At 42.1% G+C, this 20,208-nt stretch overlaps 1 protein-coding gene across 1 annotated transcript in view; it reads left to right on the plus strand.

The window, feature by feature from the left end:
* The first annotated feature begins 3,536 nt into the window (after positions 1-3,536).
* LOC124799229 overlaps positions 3,537-20,208 on the plus strand; it is a 144,156-nt gene continuing 127,484 nt past the window's right edge. The window contains exon 1 of the mRNA XM_047262772.1: positions 3,537-3,652. Coding sequence (XP_047118728.1) covers positions 3,628-3,652 — 25 coding nt within the window. The 5' untranslated portion in view covers positions 3,537-3,627. The remainder of the gene's footprint in view (positions 3,653-20,208) is intronic.

The raw sequence follows: 20,208 nt of genomic DNA on the forward strand, positions 1-20,208 counted from the left end.
TGATAGGACCTCACATTCGACAAGAGCAGAACTACATGTGTGGATTAGTGTTGCACAGGATATAATGGAATTTCCTGCCAGAAATACTTCCTTCAAATTTAAATGAATCTTACACTATTTCATTGAAAGTTTTATAGAGGTCTTTAAGTCTACTTTTCTGGATGATTTCATTTTTGAGTTCTCACTGTTTTTGCTGGGGGCATACGATATGCGTAAGAGAAAAAATTGCAGAAAGATAGCCGGCCGCTGTGACCGAGCGGTTCTAGGCGCTTCAGTCCGGAACCGCGCTACTGCTACAGTCGCAGGTTCTAATCCTGCCTGGGGCATGGATGTGTGTGATGTACTTAGGTTAGTTAGGTTTAAGTAGTTCTAAGTCTAGGGGACTGATGACCTCAGATGTCCCATAGTGCTTACACTCCATTCACCGGAACAAGAGACGTACTGCAAACACGGCAAGACGCGTGACCACAGCACTGCCGTCGAGGGGTGTACAAGGCAGGGGCGTCAGAAAAAATTAAAGTCGTGTATTTTATAATTTGGCACCTGAACATGATAAAGTGATCCGAGAACTACCTTCTGACACCTTTTTTTACAGTACATTAAAATTTATTGTCACTGAAAAAGAGAAATATTTAAGCTTTCAGGAAAAGTTGTTTTTTCGCGTTACTCTATATTTATCACGCTATATCTCCTAAACTGTGTGCCGCACAGCAAAATAATTTTATAATTGCTTCAGTACTATATGTTGATGACGTCTGCAAATTTTCTGCCCAATAGAGTCAGTAATAGTGAAGTAATATATTAAAATCTCACGTCTGATGTAGAACTTTTACCAAATCATCATCCGAAATATAGTAAGCAACAAACTTTTCCCTTTAAATTTTTTTGTGGGGGTGTAAGCGAGAAAAGTTTCAGAAAGGTTTGGATTTAAGTTTGTAGTTTGTTTGGATGCGATGGGTGCAACCGTTTGTCCTTTATGAGCGATGCATTGTGCGGTTCGCAGACGCGGCGCTCAGTCAGTGTGGCCGTCTTAGTTGCAGGTGTGAGCTCGTTAGTGGGTGTTGTACAGCGGCGATTTCAGGATATCTTAAGTTCATCTGTAAAGACGCTTGAAAGACTAGTTGTTGGCTACTAGAGTAAGTATATGTGTTTGTAGTCACGCTGAGCATTCACTGTTTATGTGCGCATCCAATAGCATCGCATTGTTTCTTATTTTATATATTCACTTATTTCATTAGAATCACATACGGCTGTCCTCATTATGTCATCCTCGGATTCAGCGAGCGAGGTCGACGTGTCAGTTCTGAGTCCACCAAAGAAGCGACCAAAGAAGAAATCATTAAGTTCTCCTGAGAAGCACATGGTGCTTAATATGTATAAAACGAAACTGTTACATTCAGAGCAGTCGATGAGTGACATTGTTTCGAAAACAGCTGCATCTACAGGTGTTGGACGTTCTTCAGTGCATCGTGTGATAAGTGAGTACAAGGCCACACACTCTTTGAAGTCTCCCAAGAAAGGAAAATTACGACAGAAACTTTCTGAAAGTGTTGATGACTTCGATAGAAATGCGATACGAAGGAAAGTACACGAATTTTTTTTCGTAACGGGTTGCCAACAATTGACAAAGTGCTTATAGTCGTGAACGAAGATGCAGATCTGGGCGATTTTCGGAGAACTACATTTTATAAGTAACTGAGAGAAATAAATTTCAAATATGTCCGGCGTGGGCGCGATAGCATGCTAATAGACAGGAAACACATCATTTTATGGAGGCGGCGTTATCTTCGAACCATTAAACGGTTGAGAGCTGAAGGCAGACCCATTTACTATTTGGACGAGACGTGGGTGAACGCAGGACATACTTGAAGTTACGTCTGGGTAGATGACACTATAAATTCCTCAAAACAAGCGTTTCTGAAGCAAGCACCCATCAGGTAAAGGGAAACGTCTGATTATCGCACACACTGGCAGCAAAGCAGGGTTCGCTGAAGGATGTTTGTGGACTTTCGAATCCAAGAAAAGTGGAGATTATCATGAGGAGATGTGCGCCGAAACCTTCGAGAAGTGGTTTCAAGATGTTCTTCCTCGGCTTCAGGAAAACGCAGTTATTGTTCTTGATAACGCGCCGTACCATTCTCGGAGAAAAGAAAAAGTTCCCAATGCGAATTCCAACAAGCACGAAATATCAGAGTGGCTAAAATCTAAAAACATCGATTTCGAAGACGGTATGTTGAAGAAAGAACTTTTAGATATAGTTAAAAATAACAGAACAGCGCACAACGAATACGCAATAGATGAAATGGCGAAGAATGCAGGGAAAACTGTTCTCAGAATTCCTCCGTACCACTGTGAATTAAACGCCATCGAGTTAGAGTGGGACAGAATCAAAGGCTATGTTGCAGCGAGAAATAAAACATACAAAATGCCGAAAGTTAAAGTACTGCTAGAAGAAGCAGTACGAACAGTGACTGCAGAGGATTGGAACAAGTGCGTCCTCCATCTCGTAGAAAAAGTGGAAACTCAAATGTGGAAATTAGACTGCATTATAGAGGAGAGAGATGAGCGGTTTGTTACAAACCTCAATGAAAAAAGTTCAAGTTCGGCAGAGTGAACCTTGTTTCGTCCTTTATCATTATTATTACTGGTATTGTTATTAAAATTAACAATTAATTGTGTTTGAATGGAGCGTTTTGTTAGCAACCTGAATGAAAATAAATCTGCTTCGACAGAATGAACTCAGTTTAACATTATTGTTAAATTTATTTCGTACATTGTTGCCCAGGTTTCTCACGGTCCGCTGTGACAGCTGGGCAGCCAGCCGAACGCCGCCAGCTGTAAAGCGTGCGCCAAGGATTTTCCACACCCCTACGTATCACGCGAAAACCGAATGCTTTCTCTGGAAACGAGCGTAGTCGCTCACGTGACACTGTTTATGTTTCGTCCCAGCTCTCGGTGAATAGACTTTAGAGCCATTTGAACCCCCCCCCCCCTTTTTTTTTTCTGAAATATAGTTTCACGTCGGGTGGCAAAGCTGTGGGAGAGGTGGGTTATAGATAGCAGAGTACTGGAAGTGGGCGGGTCGGCATGTCACAACCAACTGAAGCGGTCGCCTCTACGGAAGGTAGGGATGGACTCGCCCGGCGATCAGGGCGGAGAATGCGTTTCGGAGCATATTTATTTTTCACGAGCCCTACTTATGCCTGCAGCTACCCTGCAAACAGGCTCTGCACGTCCGCGGTCAGCCACTTTCTTGTCTGTCCCACTACTAGGCTCCCGGACACGCACACGGTGTCACCGCACCGACCGCCTCGGGGACTAAGGCAGACTCGGAATTGTCAACGACAGACGGTCACGAGCAACTTGAGAGAACTCTGGAGGCCGCTTCCCGCCAGTGAGGCAGGCCGGACTGTCAAAGACTGCCGCAGCTGTTGACAGTGAGACGGCGTGGTCTGCGATAGGGCGTCTGGAGGGGAGCGCGGAGGGAGGGGGTGGGGCCCGGCTGGCGTGAGGGGAGAAGGCGGCAGCCAGTCGCGGTCCGACAGCCGCCGAGTGCGCATTTGATCTTTGTCTCGACGGCGCCCGCAAGCGCAGCGGCGGCCGACGTTCTCGCCTTACCGCCACTTCATGGAAACCCAGCCTGCCGTCATGGGTGAGTAGCGGTCACTCTCCAGCCTCACCTGCCTTGTTGCTGGAAATAATGTGCGCGGTGGACAGCATTATTTATCGACTTACCAATTTCGTGGTAGCATACATACGTCCCGATCGACTGCAGCCAACGATTACTGCGCCGTCTTGTTACCGTGATTTGCTTATCTCAAGTTCTCCGAGTTTGTTTTAAACAGAAAGAAAAACTGGAGTTTGCCTTCGGTGTTTTAGAGGTAACAAGGCCAAAAAAGGCTAGAGAAGGCTGTGGACAAAGAAGTGGCTAGTGCAAAGAAAGAAATTCACCCGCCTTCTTTTGCTTAAGGAAATGGGGATCCGATGATTTTCGCAATTATTTAAGAATAGATTAAATAAGCATTTCGGAGTTGCTCCTTCATCTAATATTTAAAACAGATGTATAAAAAATGCAATTTTTAACTATTAGACCTTTAAATAAAATGATACTTTGCTCATCATAAAGGCATGGATAGAAGCTGGGCAAAAATCCGTAAAACAATAAAGCAAGTATATTTTGTAAATAAAATTCCATTGACTGCCTGTTTCGGTTTGTAGGCTATACTGCAGATCTAAAGACCGAAACACAGACAGATTGGATTTAGATTTAATTTCCGGTAAGTATCGGAAATATCTAAAAACCTAAGTACGGAAAATCGACAGACTTTAATTCATAAAGTATATCTTTCACTCTGTAACATACAAACCATTATGAATTGGTTTAAAAATTAAATAAATGCTTCAGTTCTTGAGTCTCTATTGCTATACTCTTTGCACGATATGTGCCACAAACATCTCAAGTCTTCACATGTCTTGAGATACTCTCAAAGATTCGTCAGTCTCGTGTAGAACGTCACTTAATCTCGCGCGCAGTGACGAAAGACGAAGTTTTGTTGGGCGGTTGGCCGACAGCGCTACACACACCAGTTTATTTGGCTGGAGGGTAATCGGCTGTAGTGTGGTCCTTCCCGCCTGACATCTCTACAAGGAACGTTCGTCGATTGGTCAAAACGCTTGCATCCGCCCAATTGGTTGGTCTGTAGATGCGTCTGTGGAGCCATTAAAGGAACATGGGATCCTTTGCCACAAACACTGTGCATTTCGCGTTTTCTAATCCGCGTATGCTGGAGGAATGGGGGGGGAGGGAGGGGGGGGGGGGGGAAGCGGAAGCGGAAGCAAAGCACAGCATAGCATAGCATAGCATTACGCGGTTTGTGCGTCTATTGAATTGTAAATAAGGATAAGTACGACCAGTCACTTGTGAAAAAATTATTTCGGTGAGCTAATTTTAGAGCCTGTCCTGGTTTATTTTCTGATAGCGTAAGCTGAAGTCTCATATTAGTATTTGTGTGACGCCTATTGGGTACTGGGAGTACACAATACAAACAGAAGTACGTGAATTCTGCATGCCTCATCTGAAGACGAACCTGAAACAGTTCGTAAACTAATCTCTGGACAGAAGCAAATATTTCATAAAGGACCGGTTGCAGTTATCTTTATTTGTACTGAATTACTACAGAGTCATGGAATTCCAAAATATCTACAAGGGGTGATTATTATCCTTATTCTCGCCAAACTGGCTTCTAGCACTCCATCATTATTTTTCAACATGGAAAATGTAACTGTTATGGTGGAAAACTTTTTTGAATGTATTTTTATTTTAAGCTACTAACGTCATAGTTTCAGAATACAGACGTTATGTAATTTAAAAAATTAAATTTGACTAATACGCGCCAATGTTTCAAATCGAAGTCGTGACATGTACGGCGTGTTTTTATAATATACATTATTGAGCATAGCCATAAAACTATTCAAAACAGTGCGTAACGACCTTAATTGAGTTTTTTTAAAATAACTCATGGCGAGGTACTGAAACTAGCTTAGGGACGATAAACAAGGTGATATAAACGCGTACTCTCAATTTTCATACTGATTAGCCAGTTTTCACTATCACGATGTGAGATTCAACGCAGAGTTCTGATTCAAGCTTTCGAAGACGGTGCGTCTTGTGTTGAGCAGAGTGCAATGAGACAAAGAATAAATTTACGTGGATGTATTGCAACAGCCTCTAGTACCACAGGTTAAGATGTGACATCGGCGTGTATTCTGCTATGGAATGTTGTGGTTTTTACCTGTGGATTACAACGAGTAAGTCATCTCGAGGTGGTTGCTACACAAGTATTTATTGCCGCATTCTTACAATACTAGGAAATAAAGATGTCCTAAATGAGCTCCACATGAAGTCGATGGCCCTTACTTTTTGTTCGTGTAGGCACTTAAGTGATCAGCTCGACTGGACTATTGGTGTCAGCTGCTGGAGATGTGACTGCCACTGAGGATGTGCCATGCAGCCCAGCCCGCTAGGCAGTCGCGTTATCTACACATTACAGTGATGACTGGGCATTCCCAACCGCTGGTTAGGAGCAGTAGGACGGTAGAAACTTATAAACTGCCCTGGCGGATCCGATTCTGTGTGTTTCCTTTTTCTTTCCACTGTGACTAGCCATGTCAAGAGCATGGGTTTACTACAATCTGTAATCTTATTTGATAATGTATACATTGCGTGTATACCGCAATGACTGTCATAGTTAGCCCAACCTTGTACCCTTCTTGAAACATCTAGCCTAGCGCTTCATTTTTGCGTCATTGAAAGGAGGTCGCAAGAGACAAGTAACAAAGAACGGAAGAACAGAATGTATAATCGTGAACCCCCCCCCCCCCCCCCAACACAAACATATATATGCGCGCGCGCTTCATTATTGGTAGACGTAACTTACTAAGTAATCGGTCTATACAACGCGGTTCTCTGGAGTTAAAATATGCATGGTTGTATGACTCTTTAGTAGTCACTCTGATAGCCTCGCTGGCGGAAACTGATTTCTTGTATCTTGTTCACTGCTTGTAAATTTTCGTTTACACGTGGCTGTAATAAGGTACCCACACTTGCTTTCTGGTACTTCTGGTCATTTTGAGGCCTCTTGGTGCCGGTGTCCGATAGTGGGCCGCTGCCACAGCTGTTTAGATAGTGATTCTGGTATCTTGGATAAACTTCATCCTACGTCAATGACAAGACGGGGGATACCAGGCAGTCTTCGCGCTTGCCTGTTTCTGAATTTTTGACGTGATTTATAATGGTCATTGAGGAAGTACAACCTTGTTTACTTCTGCAGCAGCACTGTTTCTGCGTGTGCATAAATATTGTTTAAATTTACCTTGGAACAATGACAACTATTAGATTTTAAACATCCTAATCTTACAATTATCATTATTTAAAGACGGAACGTACCTTGAAAACGGTGACAATATGAAAAAAATTGTAATTGTTGTTTTGATTGTTTGAAGGATGCCTTTGTGTGAATCAAAGAAACTGTCGGTCACAAAATTCTTATTTTTTGTTTCTGGGGGAAATAAATGGCGAGATTGATCTCCAAAGCTTTCAAGGAAAGGTCTGGAGTACGTGGAAGAAAGAAAATAGTGAATATAAGCATTATAAATACACGAGAAGTGGACAGTCCTTTATCTGGTGATAAATGTAAATTTTAGGCTAGGATACTAATACTTCTGTGAGTACAGAATCAAATGGAAGCTGTTGTAGGAGAGAACTGTTTTTCATCCTTTCTCCATATGATTATGGAGAACGCAATGAAACCGATGGCGGAAATGCTGTATTAAATATTAATGTACTTTCGGAAGATACAAGTTTGTGTTTAAAATGTAAGCGTGTCGAGAATGTGTTGCAGTCACTGCAAGTACAACAAAATTTTAAACTCAATTTCGGGTAACTTTTGTTTTTTCTCTCTTTTCTGAAACTATTTATCACATGACAATGAAAATCTTATGTGCAACTTTGTTAGTACATGTCCATCAAGTGATAGCTCTGTGACTGTTATAAAGTACTCCATGACATTTTAAAAATTTGCCCGTAAAAGGAATCACTAAAAAATTTCAAAATTACAATTTTATGTATCTCTTTAAGAATTTCAACTTGTTAGCAAATTGTGTAAATGTACGCATAAGAAATTTTAGTTGTATTCTTAATACTGCCAGAGAAAATGTACGTTGGAAGTGGTCAGTTGACTACGACGAAGATAGAAGGTACCTTCTCCCCTTAAATGATCGAGAAGGGAAGGAGTTACGGTGTTACCGGGCCAGTGACGACTTAAGAGAAGGGCGGGTCGCGCCGAAAAATATGCTTCTATGATACTGAACGTAGTGTCACACAAAATACAGTTCCAGATCAAAATAATATTCCCTCCATTTACACTACCGTGTGAAATTGTCGCAGTGTGCTCCTCAATGAACATATTAAGCTTCCTAAGATTGTTGTAAAAGGTAATTGGAATTTTGTCATAACTTACTCGGCTGCAGTTGTGCTGCAGAACCTGAATTGAGTGACCTGAATTTATATCTGAAAGCTTACTATTCCGGTAATTATGGGACTTGCTGATGTGTTTTGGAGCACGTATGTCTCCGGCGAAAACGCCAAGTATCTCATTCGGACGGCAACGTGCGTCGGTAAATTCACCTTTGCCCTAGTGACTACGACGAAGTGTAAATGCTGTATAAGCGTTTGTACAGAGCTGAGATACTGCTATCCTCGTTTCAACAACACACGGCTCTATAATGCTGTGCTACAACAGACGAAACTCTAAATGACGCAAAGTTGCAAAGTGCTTGGCATAGAACAGACTGTCACGCCTTTATCATCTTCCGTGATAGCGAGAGATGGATAAGTATAACGATAACATCGAATATCGATTAAAAGTGATACGTACCTGCCTGGATTACACAACTCCAATAAGTCACTAGCTATAATCACAGCTATAGCTCTCATTGCAGTTCACGAGCATTCTAGAGGTGGCGTGGTATAAAATATCCGGCCCTTGCTTTCTGAACTCATCGGGGTTAAAGTAATTGTTCTCCCTGGCACGAATAAAAGTATTTATTGGTTGGGCTAAACAGAAGCCGGCCGTTGTGGCCGAGCGGTTCTAGGCGCTCCAGTCCGGAACCGCGCTGCTGCTACGTCGCAGGTTCAAATCCTGCCTCGGGCATGGATGTGTGTGATCTCCTTAGGTTAGTTAGGTTTAAGTAGTTCTAATTCTAGGGGACTGATGACGTCAGACGTTAAGTCTCATAGTGCTTAGAGCCATTTGAACCATTTTCTGATGAATGGAAATCCTGCTGTTAGCCTTTCTGCTAACGCGATAGTACTGGGCGTTAGGGCTGCATGCTATTATCAGGCTGTTTTTTCTTTGAATTTTGTGTTTTGTGATAACATACCAATTGCGTCATTCTAATCAGGGCCAAAACATTTGTAAGTAGGCTGTTTAGGTTTTTATGTTGGTAACACCACGTAGCGCTCTATATGAAAATCACTGACTGTGCTGTGTGCAGTCTGTGGCTGGTTGGCATTGTTGGAATATTCGCTATTGTAGTGTTGGGCAGTTGGATGTGAACAGCGGGGGGGTGTTTCACATTTCTGATCCAAAGAACACAAATAGATCTTTGTAAATATATTCAGCTGTTCTCCTAGTGAGAGAGAGCTGTTCGTCTACGAGCCTAGCTTATAAACGCAAAAAACCTGCCATAGCAATACGATGCCGTTCAAAACAGGGAAGACGGATTTATACATCACAGCAGATTGTTCGTTAGTAATGCTAGCTGCTACAGTTGTTTCACGCCGATGTAATTTTATAATTTACGCCTCCGTTTGTAGCACGAAGGCATTAATATATTTATGAAATGCCTTCCGCCATACACTGATCTGTAGTTTCCGACTTATCTACAGGTAGTTCTACCCAAAAAATCAAAATATATGCAGTTTACACTTTTCAGAATGAAAGTTTGGCTCACTGGAATGTTGTTTAACGAATGTAGAACCACTTTGGTCTGTTAATTAGACCGTCGGGTAAACTACTTCACTACACCAAAATAGTATGTGCACTGGAACTATAGCACAACTGAATCTGAAACTTCCGGGAAGATTAAAAACTGTGTGCCACACCAGGACTCGAACCTTTGACATTCGCCTTCTGCGGGCGGGCAAGTGCTCTACCAATTCAGCTATCCAAGCACGGTTCAAGATCGGCCCTCGCTCATTTTCGCAACTACCTCATATCCTACGTTCCAAACTTCACAAAAGTTGACTCTTCAAGTTCCCGGCAGATATATTGTAAATAGTCTTCACGGGCTTGGCGCCGGATCACTTTGTGCAAATTCCACAATATTTCCTCGGAGCAACTTTCAGATATCTTAAGGTGGTTCAACCTTGCTGGTGGCTAGGTATCTAGGTATGATGCTTGTTCTTCACTGTTATTGATGCATTTTAACTTCCTACACGTGGGTTTAGTAACACTATCCACGGCTTTTAGGGCCGTTGTAAGTTTCAGCAAAAAAATTAAAAAAACTGGGTTTATAACAGCATTGTGATAAATAACGCTACGCTCAGTTAAAACTGGGCCGAAACACTAGTCAATATCGGAACATGACGACCTGGTCAGGTACCCGGAAATTTTTTTGGTAAAATAAACTACCAGCGAGCTGTGTAATGCGCTCTGGCGCGAAGCTAAGGCATTGCAGTCTCTAGGCAGGCGCAACACCGATTATAGAAGTACCTTGGGTAGACACATTTATCTCAGCTAGTTGAGAGCGGAGCACTTTATAGGCAGACAAGACACCAGTAGTAGTTATCTCTAACGGCTAGTTCTTGGAGTCGCCTGGCAACACTTATTCCCTAGGGTAGTTGTGCTTTCATATCAGTGTAAGACACGAAGAAAAAAAAAACTAGTCCTTGTCAACCTTCGCAGTATTCTGGTCTTGAGAGAACTTGCGCTGCATAGTGCACCGAACACAGTACTGCATAGAAGCAAAATGATGAAAATTTTCCCATATCGTCGGCTCTAATACAGTTGTTGGGTGAGTTTTTGAGGCGCGTTTCTTTTTCACTACGTAGTTTTGACTGTGTCCTGAGAGATCGAGTACTGGGAGAAAGCCTTATACGTGACTGGAGACATTCTGTAGGTAAGGTTCCACTGAACCATATCCTGAACAGTGCTGCGCTTCATGAACGCTCTTCACATAGGTTCAGTGGTTCTCAGAAAAAGTTGGAGATATTGGAAAGTGAACGCGGGTTCTTCCCCTCCTAAGGCAATGACGCAAATTCTCATTCTGAATTGTCCTAACAATGTTAAGCAGGCCGCATTCCAAAACAGCTTACTGATACTAGGGCACAAATTTCGGAATATCCATTTGGCTGATTAACGTATGCGATCGTGTTGCAGAATATCATCATACATTAAGCGTACATGGAATATATGCTTACAACAAAATATGCGAAGGATGTAGTCTGTAGAGAGCTATATAAAGCTGAGTGGATCGTGTAGATCTTGAGCTACAGAAGCAGATTGTAGTCAGTCTTGTAATGGAACTGTAAACAGGTAAAATTTTAGTGAGCACCAAAGAGAATGTACAGTGAAGGATTTTGAGTTTTGTGTTACATGAATGCAGAGAAAAATGGTTGGTAGTGACTAGAATGAAATGCAGTACATACCAACAGTTATTTGGCAGGACTATGTAGATGTAGCAAGAATGGATTCATCGTTTAGCGCTGGTGAACATTCTTCGTATTCCGCTATGTCGCCTATTTAACAGGTATAGTAGGCAACAGCGTGCACTGGGAGGATAGTGGAATGAAACTTTCACTCTGTAACGGAGTGTGTGCGCCTTTCATACAGAGTTAATACAAGAGGACTGGGAATCGAACCCGGTCCTTGGCTATCCGCGATCCTTACTCTTCTCTACTAATCTATCCAGATAACTCATAACACACTTTCATAACTCGGCTCCAAGCTAGCTGTTTGACAATTTACGATTCATTTTGAGAAACGCTGATTATTTATTTCGAATGGAAAAATATCGGTAACATCGTTTCGTAGTGTAAGGGTGTTTTTTTGTGTACTGTTTTCTACGAGGGCATGATGAAAAGTAACGCTTCCGAATTTTTATTTAATGACAGGCTTATTACTCTGTCGACATTTCCTCTTTGCTGGCGCGAGTTGCAACGCCCTGCCGCTAGAAGGCTCCGATTCGTAGCTCGTAAAATGGCGGTGTGTGACGTAATTATGGCGGTACGTGATGAACAGCGTGCTGCAATTGAGTTTCTAATCGCAGAAAACGTGTCTTCAGTTGAAACCCATAGAAGAGTGAAAGCTATGAACGGTGATTGTATCGACATCAGTAATGTGCGACGTTGGGTTGTTCATGCTCACCATTTTGACACCGAAAACAAGAGAGAATTAAGAGTTCCGCCACAGAGAATTACCTACGCCGAAAAGTTCGAGCTCGTAAAATAATCTGTTCGCAATAGATACGTCTGTCATATTTGCGTCTGAGTTGTCTGAGTTGTTTACAAGTGGGCTGTGCCAATAAAGTGGAGATAAAATTTTGAAATTTGATTCATATTTGCTTACATATGTATACGTAATCAAAGTTGGCAACGGTAGTGCATTTAGTAGTGCTATAAAGTAAGATATGGCACCCTTAAACACAGTTTCTCAGAAGCCGTTAGTCCTCAAAATCAAAACAGATTTCACAAACTGATCCCAAAATAATTTCAGATCCAGTGTAGAGTTTGCGACTTATGTCCTCATGTGATTGACCATCTATACCAGCCTGTTGCTAAGAGCAGTATGCTGCAGTGATTGTAACACGTGGAACAACGATGTTGGTTTGTTCCTGGTTCCTTTAGAATCCCTGTCGTCTTTGTGCATAATCTCCAGCTATCTTACCAATATACCTCAATGCTATGCATGTCTGGCGAAAATAATCACCTCAATTTCGTGCTTGTATGCCTTTGGTTTCGTTTGTTCCCAACACTTGCTCTCACTAATGCGGCGTGTAGCTAACATTTACACGCTAACGGCACACTAACTGAAATCTACGGACGTGGGTTATATAGACGTGGTGGTATCTACGATACGCCAAAGTATCGCCTTTTCTAGAAATATAGCCTGTGTTAAGATATTCTTTTGTGAGCTATACAAAAGCTAGCTCCGCCATTTGGAAGCGGTGATGTTCTGTGACTGTAGTTTTTGTCACAATAGCTAGTGTTGCTTTTATCTCTATGTAAGCGACTCATTGTGCAATACTGATGAAATTTGCCGCTATCGGGATGCTGACGTCAGTGGAACATCTGGAAGACTCATAAGATTGGTGTCAGATGAGAGAAATGCGGAACTCGTTGACAGTAGGGTCTTTGTTTAATAGCAGATGAAGACTTCTTGGAAAATAGGGTACAACAGTTAATTTGATGCTGTATCATGACTCGGCTATTGAGCGGCTATAACGTTGAACTTCAGACTCAAAGTCGATATCAGCGTGTTTCAAATGTCTGTTGGCGACGAGTAATTACTAGACACACACCGGCGGTTTGCGACCATGGCAATAATTTCTTGGACTTTAAAACTTAGTCGCAGCAAGTTCATTCATGATCTAGCTGTTCAGAAGATAACCATTTTCGAAAGAGAAAGGAATTTTAGTATATATTTTAAACTTTTTGGCAGTGTGTCTTGAACGGAGCAGCGCCTGTACAAGGGGGAGTAAAATGACGAGACAGACGGAAAAAAAATGTACGTAATAATACAGTTTCTCTCACTGTGAAACAAGACCGTCATTGTCTTCATGGAAAACTGTTAGTGGTTTCCTACGGAACCGTGGTAGCACACAGACGTGCGTCCCTTTGTCCGAATCAAATCTATGGCCACCAGTGTCTTTCTTCAGGGCTCCAAAAACATGCGAATCGTATGAGGAGAGTTCGGGCATTACGGAGGATATGGGCGGACCCACGTATTGGCAACACTGTTCAGACTACGCTGCAGAAGTTCAACTGGGAAGTCCCTTACATATCATACATACAGTTTCGAGCTCTCCCCGTGCGATTTCCATATTTTTTCGAGCCTTGAAGAAAGACATTTGTGGCCGTAGATGTGGACGCCTGGTTACAATCATGATTCCGTAGGTAGCTGCAACCATTTTTGCATGAAGGCATTGACCGTCTTATCCCACAGTGGAGTACATGTATTAGCAGTTCTAGCGATTACTTTTGAAATAATGGACAGCTGACTTTTTTTCCATGTCTCTTTTTCATTTGACTGCCCCTTACGTAACAGCGAATTCAGTTAGTTTTGGTAGATTGGGCATGCATCTAGTGACTACGTCGCTAACTTAATGAAAAAGTCATCAAACGTATTCAGCAGCAGACATAAACGTATCTACGTGACCAACGAATCAGCTACACTGGGTTCCTGAATTCTAAATGACATGCTAATGTTGACATTTTATGTACAGGCGAAAACAGCGTAAGCAGATTCCACGTATCACCGGTAACGCAAAAGATAACTGAAGTATTGCAGTTATACTGTGCTCTAGTTACCAGCTCATATTCCCCACACAACTCTTTAAAGTGTTCCTTGCTGCAATATCGACGGAAAAGAAATTAGTTAGGTGTATCTGAAGTATTTCAGTGAAGTGGAATGCGCATTGGTAATTTATATCCGAGATAATGTTTTCGGTTAATGCGGAAATAATGAAGTCAGTCATGGAATTGTGATAGGAAAGCGGCGTCGGTAAGTGGACAAAACGTATACCTTTCATAACGTGGAGACATTTCTGACGCTAAATGCGATGGAGACAGTGTAAACAGTTATTGGTTCTAGCCGGATGTTCATCCCAAAGTTGTCAACGCTCAGCTTTCCTCAATCCATGATGTCAAGTGTGTGCCAGAAAGGAAGACACTGTATACATTACGATCGGCTGTGGTCAATCAGGTGTCGACAAATGAGTTAGATCTGTGATTAAGATGAACCAAATATGTTGTCCTGGGCCGTGAGAGTTCATCAGACACAAGGTGACGTCGGGCGTGCACCAGGGAAGTGCGACGGAACCTACAGAATTTTGAGACTTTCAGTGCACGTGTGTGACGGAAAAGTGTCGTCTTTGAGTAACTGCAGGGAGGCTTCAGGATTACTTCGACGAAAATGCTATTTCGTGCAATCAATAAGAGTTCCTCATAGCTTGAAAGTGAGTTTCTTGTATACACTGGATGGAAAGACGAATAATACATAAGATCTTAAACCAAGAGCGAACAATAAGAATCAAAGACTGAAGTCCACGGATTAAAAGCAGCAATGCAATCTTTTTACCCTACCGTTCAACCTGCAGATCAAAGATGATATGAAGCAGATAAAAGAAAGGTTTAGGAGTGGCAGTAAAATTAAAGGTTAATACATGAATTATAAGATTCGCCAGTGAGGTAAACCATTGTTGACGTGTATCAAATCTTCTCTCATTGCAAGCGGTATGAGAAAATCAGTTTTTTTAAAGGAGCTGTAGAAACTTGATCGCTGTTTCCCACAATACTAGTTCTTGGATGTACAACGAAGTCGCCCATTTGACGCCATAGTCGTTTTTACACAGTAAGTAGACATAAAAATATAAAAGGAATGAGAGTCGTTGAAATGAATGAAAGAAACGGTACCTGATAAAACACTTTCGATTAAGTGTGTTTTTCAGTGCATTTCAATGTTCGTCTGACGCACAAGTTGTGATTGCTAACTTTCCAACGCCATGTTTTGATCAGGAATGCAGTTTGGGGGCTAAATCGAATATACTGGGCTGGGCAAAACGGGTTGGAGAAAGCTTGTAATGCCTCCTCCAAAGGGTTGTCTTGTTAAAAAGAGCAAATAAATCACCAATAGGAGAAAGGGCAAAGCAGTAATAGTGATCACCTCTCCATGCAAACTTGATTTGGAAATTGAAGAAAAAGTAAAGGAAAAAGAAGAGAAAACGAAAACTTTCCTATGGGGAAGAAACAAAAGGGTCAATCTGTAACTAAGGTGAAGTAGCGGAAAACGACAGTCGGAAAGACCAGCTCAATAAAAGAAAAATTGCAAGAGAATATTGTTAGACTTCATCAGGTGAAAAAAGACCCTGACGATGCATGCATATTTTGTAATGCGCTATATTCAGTCATTATCAAAGGAGGCATCGATCCAGTGTCAATCTCATGAACAATGTTGTTCCGGAGCTGTGGAAGAAGACAAATACTTCACATTTGATTTCTGTTCTCAGTAAAGTCTCTCTGCAGTTTTCTGTTACGTTCTGTTGTTGAGAACATCGCCTACATTACTGACATAGTTTGAATTTTTGTGTTTAAAACGAGTTTTGGTACTCAAAGATTTATCATATCCCTTGGTAGCATATTTGAAGATTTCTTTGTGTTTCCAAATTTTCTTGCAGAAGAGTAAACATTTTTTCTTGGTTTTTTAAGCTTTTTCGTTCATTTAAATAGGTATCCAGTTTTACGTAAGGGGTGGGGGAAAACTTTTCTTTTTACCTAACTGTTTTTTTATGCTGCAACGGTTTAAGCTGTAACCGAACTCATGTCATGTTGTTGACTATGTAACAGATTAGAATAACCTTAATTTGCAAATTTATTGACCACTGAATGTAATATGAGTTTAAAGTTAAGTTACCCTGTTTTACCCTTCTTTCCCCTACGCCAAAAACTAATAATAAATAAATAAAATAGTTATCGTCTCTGAAAGTAACTGATAATCGAAGGATTTGTTAACTGGAATGAACAGCGTAAGAGCAAAAACTTTTGATAGAGAGAACCACAGAAAGGCGAAAACATTGGAGTAGCAGAAAAGAGACAAGCGAAAAACTTGACAGCAATTTGGGAATCAGGAAGTAGGCTGCAACGGTAGCCTTTGTTACTGTCTTAAAAGCCCCCACCCGCAATAGCAATGGTCACGTTGACAAGTCATTACGTAGTTACAAGACTTATTGATTACCTCAAATAGCGAAAACATTATTCAGTCGCAACAGGTAGCCTGGGTTTCTTTTTTGCCAACATCGAAGGTCAATATTTTGTCTTCAGCACTGATGTCACGATATTTGAGAATTCACTATAGATTTTTAAACATTCGACATAGATTTTTTAAATATTGATGAGCATTGAACTTCGCTAATTCTAGTATTGGTAAATCAGTTCTTCAGTGTAGAATCCAATGAACGAGACGACTACGTTATTAAATTGATGGATTTTTCATGCCACAAACTGCTGGGATGCAAGAGTAAAGAACTATTTGTAACTGTTTAAACTTAAGTTTCAGAGCTGGACTAACTCTCCATCTGCCATTACGGCGACGTAGACGTTCCACAGAATTTCAACCTTCACTTCCCTACAAACGACATTCCGCACATCTTTCGTTCCTTCAATACTCTAGAAAGCTTAGGGGGTTAAAATAGCTCCGTAACCAGCGACAGTATGTATATACTTTTCTTATTGTCCGTACGGAATTGTATGAATGGAAAATAGTCATACGGTTACAATCTTTGTAATCTTGGTCATTTTAGTGCTTAACAAGTAAAGAGGGAGAAGAGGGTTTCATGTATTCTCACCGCGCAGTGGTAATAACATTGGATTTGTTTTTGACTCGAATAAATAAATAAATAAATAAATAATAATAATAATTATTATTATTATAAGTGCGCAATACTGCGACGCTTCCACATTTCGCGTGGCAGAAGGGTGCACACCGCCGCAACACGATCGCTCTTGGTCCATCGTTTATCGGAATGGTAGGCCGTGAGATACGAGCGCAGAGGCGTTGGGTTTCGCATCTGACGCGTCAGATGGTCGCCGTCCTTGGGTGCTATCGGTTACCGCGAGATAAGCATGTTCTGCCGACGAGAGACATTCCGACCCGAGCGCGAACGAACGCGGAATTCGCGAACGTATCAACAACCGAGACCTTGGGTATGGATTGTTTAAACAGCGTGTAGATAGCTCGAAGGACGGACGTCAAAAAGCAGTAAGTCAAATACTATCTTCCAATAACACTGCAGCCAAATACGCCCGGAGGGCCACGCGTGTAAGCATGCCGCTTCCGGAAGGTACACAGAGCCTGGATCGAATCCATCGGCGGATTAACGAGGAGGGCCGGTGTGCAGCCAGACTGGCTGGTTTTAACGCTGTTGCCCACATCAGACAACTTGAATACCGGGCTAGCACCCACATTCTGCCTCAGTTTAATTTGTGGTAAGGTACTATGGGACCAAACTGCTGAGGTCATCGGTCCCTAAGCTTAAACACTACTTAATATAACTGAAGCTACCTTACGCTAAGGACAACATACACACCCATATCCGAGGGAGGACTCGAGCCTCCGACGGGGTGTTCACTAGTGGCTGTATTAACCATTACGTGTACTGCACATGAAGTGTCATTATTGGAAGGACCTACTTGCATTACTGCATACTTTATGAACAGGAGGCAAGTGACCTACTACATATGAATAAGCTCAATTGGTGCATATATATTTTACACACAATTTGAATCTTCTCTTGCAAAAAGCTTACATAGCCACTGTACTAAATAACATGAGATAGTGAATGTGTTCTGAATGGACAAGGTGGCTAGACCGAGCGGCTACCCCGCGCGGCCCGCCTCAGTTACACGATTCGTAAACATTTATAACACATCCTTACACTTTCACATTGGCCAACGCTACCTGCAGACAGATGTACACAAATCCCGTACCGGGAGGAGGAGGAGGAGGGGGGGGGGTCCAACAGGTAGGGCGTCCGGCCAACCTCCCAACCTCTACCACAAATGTTGTCAAATCCAAGTTAAGAAGCCGATCCTGTGCAAATAGAGGATATGGCCAGGAAAACGAATAACTACAATGCTGTCAATTATTCAATAAAAAGATACAGTAAGCGCGAATCGAAGAAAACAAGAAATTGTTCTGAGATAGATACGAGAAAGTAGGTTTTGAAGTCTACTACACGTTACTAGAAATTCCCAAAAGGAAGATTGCATCATCGTGGCTTCTTTCTGCTTGTCAACAAACTAATCCGCAAAGTTTGAAGAGTGACGGTGGTGGAAGGTGTATTGAAAATGGGAAATGAACTGCGGTGGGCGGCATTATTTGTGCGTGGTTGAGCGTCGCTGGTCATCGGATCAAAGGAAGACAATCACATACCATCCCCCTCTTCACTTGTTAACCACTGTGCCGCTCAAATCAGTGTACAACGTCATGGACTCCTCTAGCTTTTCAAGGTGACTTCTGAAACAAATACTGGTATTTTGAAGTCTTGAAACGACCATAAATAACTTATCTTTAATTTTTGTGTTACAGCGCAAAAATTTCCGTATTCGTCGTGCGTAGCATTATACTTTGACGAGGTTTTTTGACAGCTTCCTACGATTTAACTATCCTGTAGATGGCTTGTAAACCCTATATCTGTCCTTCAGATTTGCAGTCGTACTAAGAAAAATTGTTCAAATGGCTCTGAGCACTATGGGACTTACCTTCTGAGGTCATCAGTCCCCTAGAACTTAGAACTACTTAAACCTAACTAAACTAAGGACATTACACACATCCATGCCTGAGGCAGGATTCTAACCTGCGACCGTAGCGGTCGCGCGGTTCCAGACTGTACCACGTAGAATCGTCGGCCACGCCGGCCGGCAGTCGTACTGAGATCACAGATTCAATATATGTATTGACTGTACTCTCATGTAGCTGTAATCATCCTAGTTGCCGAGGCCTGACACAGCTTCATACAGGAAATCCTGTTGTCCTTCGCTAATAATAAGTAAATAACGCAATGTGGTAACAACTCGCGCCGCGTTCTCCACACTAACAACTTTGACACAGAGTAAATTTAACTAATTGTATGTCAAGAAATAGAAAAATAAATCAGAGGTAAAGTTGAAATACAACGCATGTCAACAATAAGTTACTCAGCACTCACTCGAATCCAAAACGTGACATGTGGGTTTCATGGTCTAGTAATATGGAGTATTTTGCTAGGCTTGATCCTATTGGAAGTGACACACTGTTGCATTGCACCAATCTTTGAACTGACACCCTTTGCGAGCTAAAGGGGAAGCTACAGTTTAACGAGGATGTTGCCCACATGTGCAGCTTGGCATTTTTCACATTGACTTCCAGAGGTGGAAGAAGTGATAATCGACAGATAATTCTAGTACTCACTGTATATCGAAATCAAGGCATTTGTCTAAGATCTCAAACCAATAATCACCTTAATCTTTCCACTCTTTACACCTACACTGTAATCGTTACAGTGTTCTAATCAGCTCCGCGCCATAGTGCAGTTAACAGCCATCTGCAGCAATATTCTGCTTACACTCCAACGCCATAGCCCACCATGGTGAGCAACTGAACACGCGCTGCGCCGCAGGTCCAGTTGGTTCACCTCTCGCAGTCGGCGCGAGTTTCCTGTGTTGTGTACATTGCCTTCGCCTGCAGCTCACTGCTGTCCTTCGCGTCATCACTACGGTAAACATTCGGCTCCGAACGACGTGGCCCGCTTTCGTGGAAGTCAGTATCATGAATTATTAAGTGCCCTTCGTCCATTTTACAAATAACTGTGTGTACAGTGCGGCGACGTGTTCGGAGAAATCTAAAGCGGGCGTTCCAGTGGTCGCAGGGCAAGCAAACAGCGCCGTTTCTCACT

This window comes from Schistocerca piceifrons, chromosome 1 (assembly GCF_021461385.2).
Source record: "Schistocerca piceifrons isolate TAMUIC-IGC-003096 chromosome 1, iqSchPice1.1, whole genome shotgun sequence".
Lineage (NCBI taxonomy): Eukaryota > Metazoa > Arthropoda > Insecta > Orthoptera > Acrididae > Schistocerca > Schistocerca piceifrons.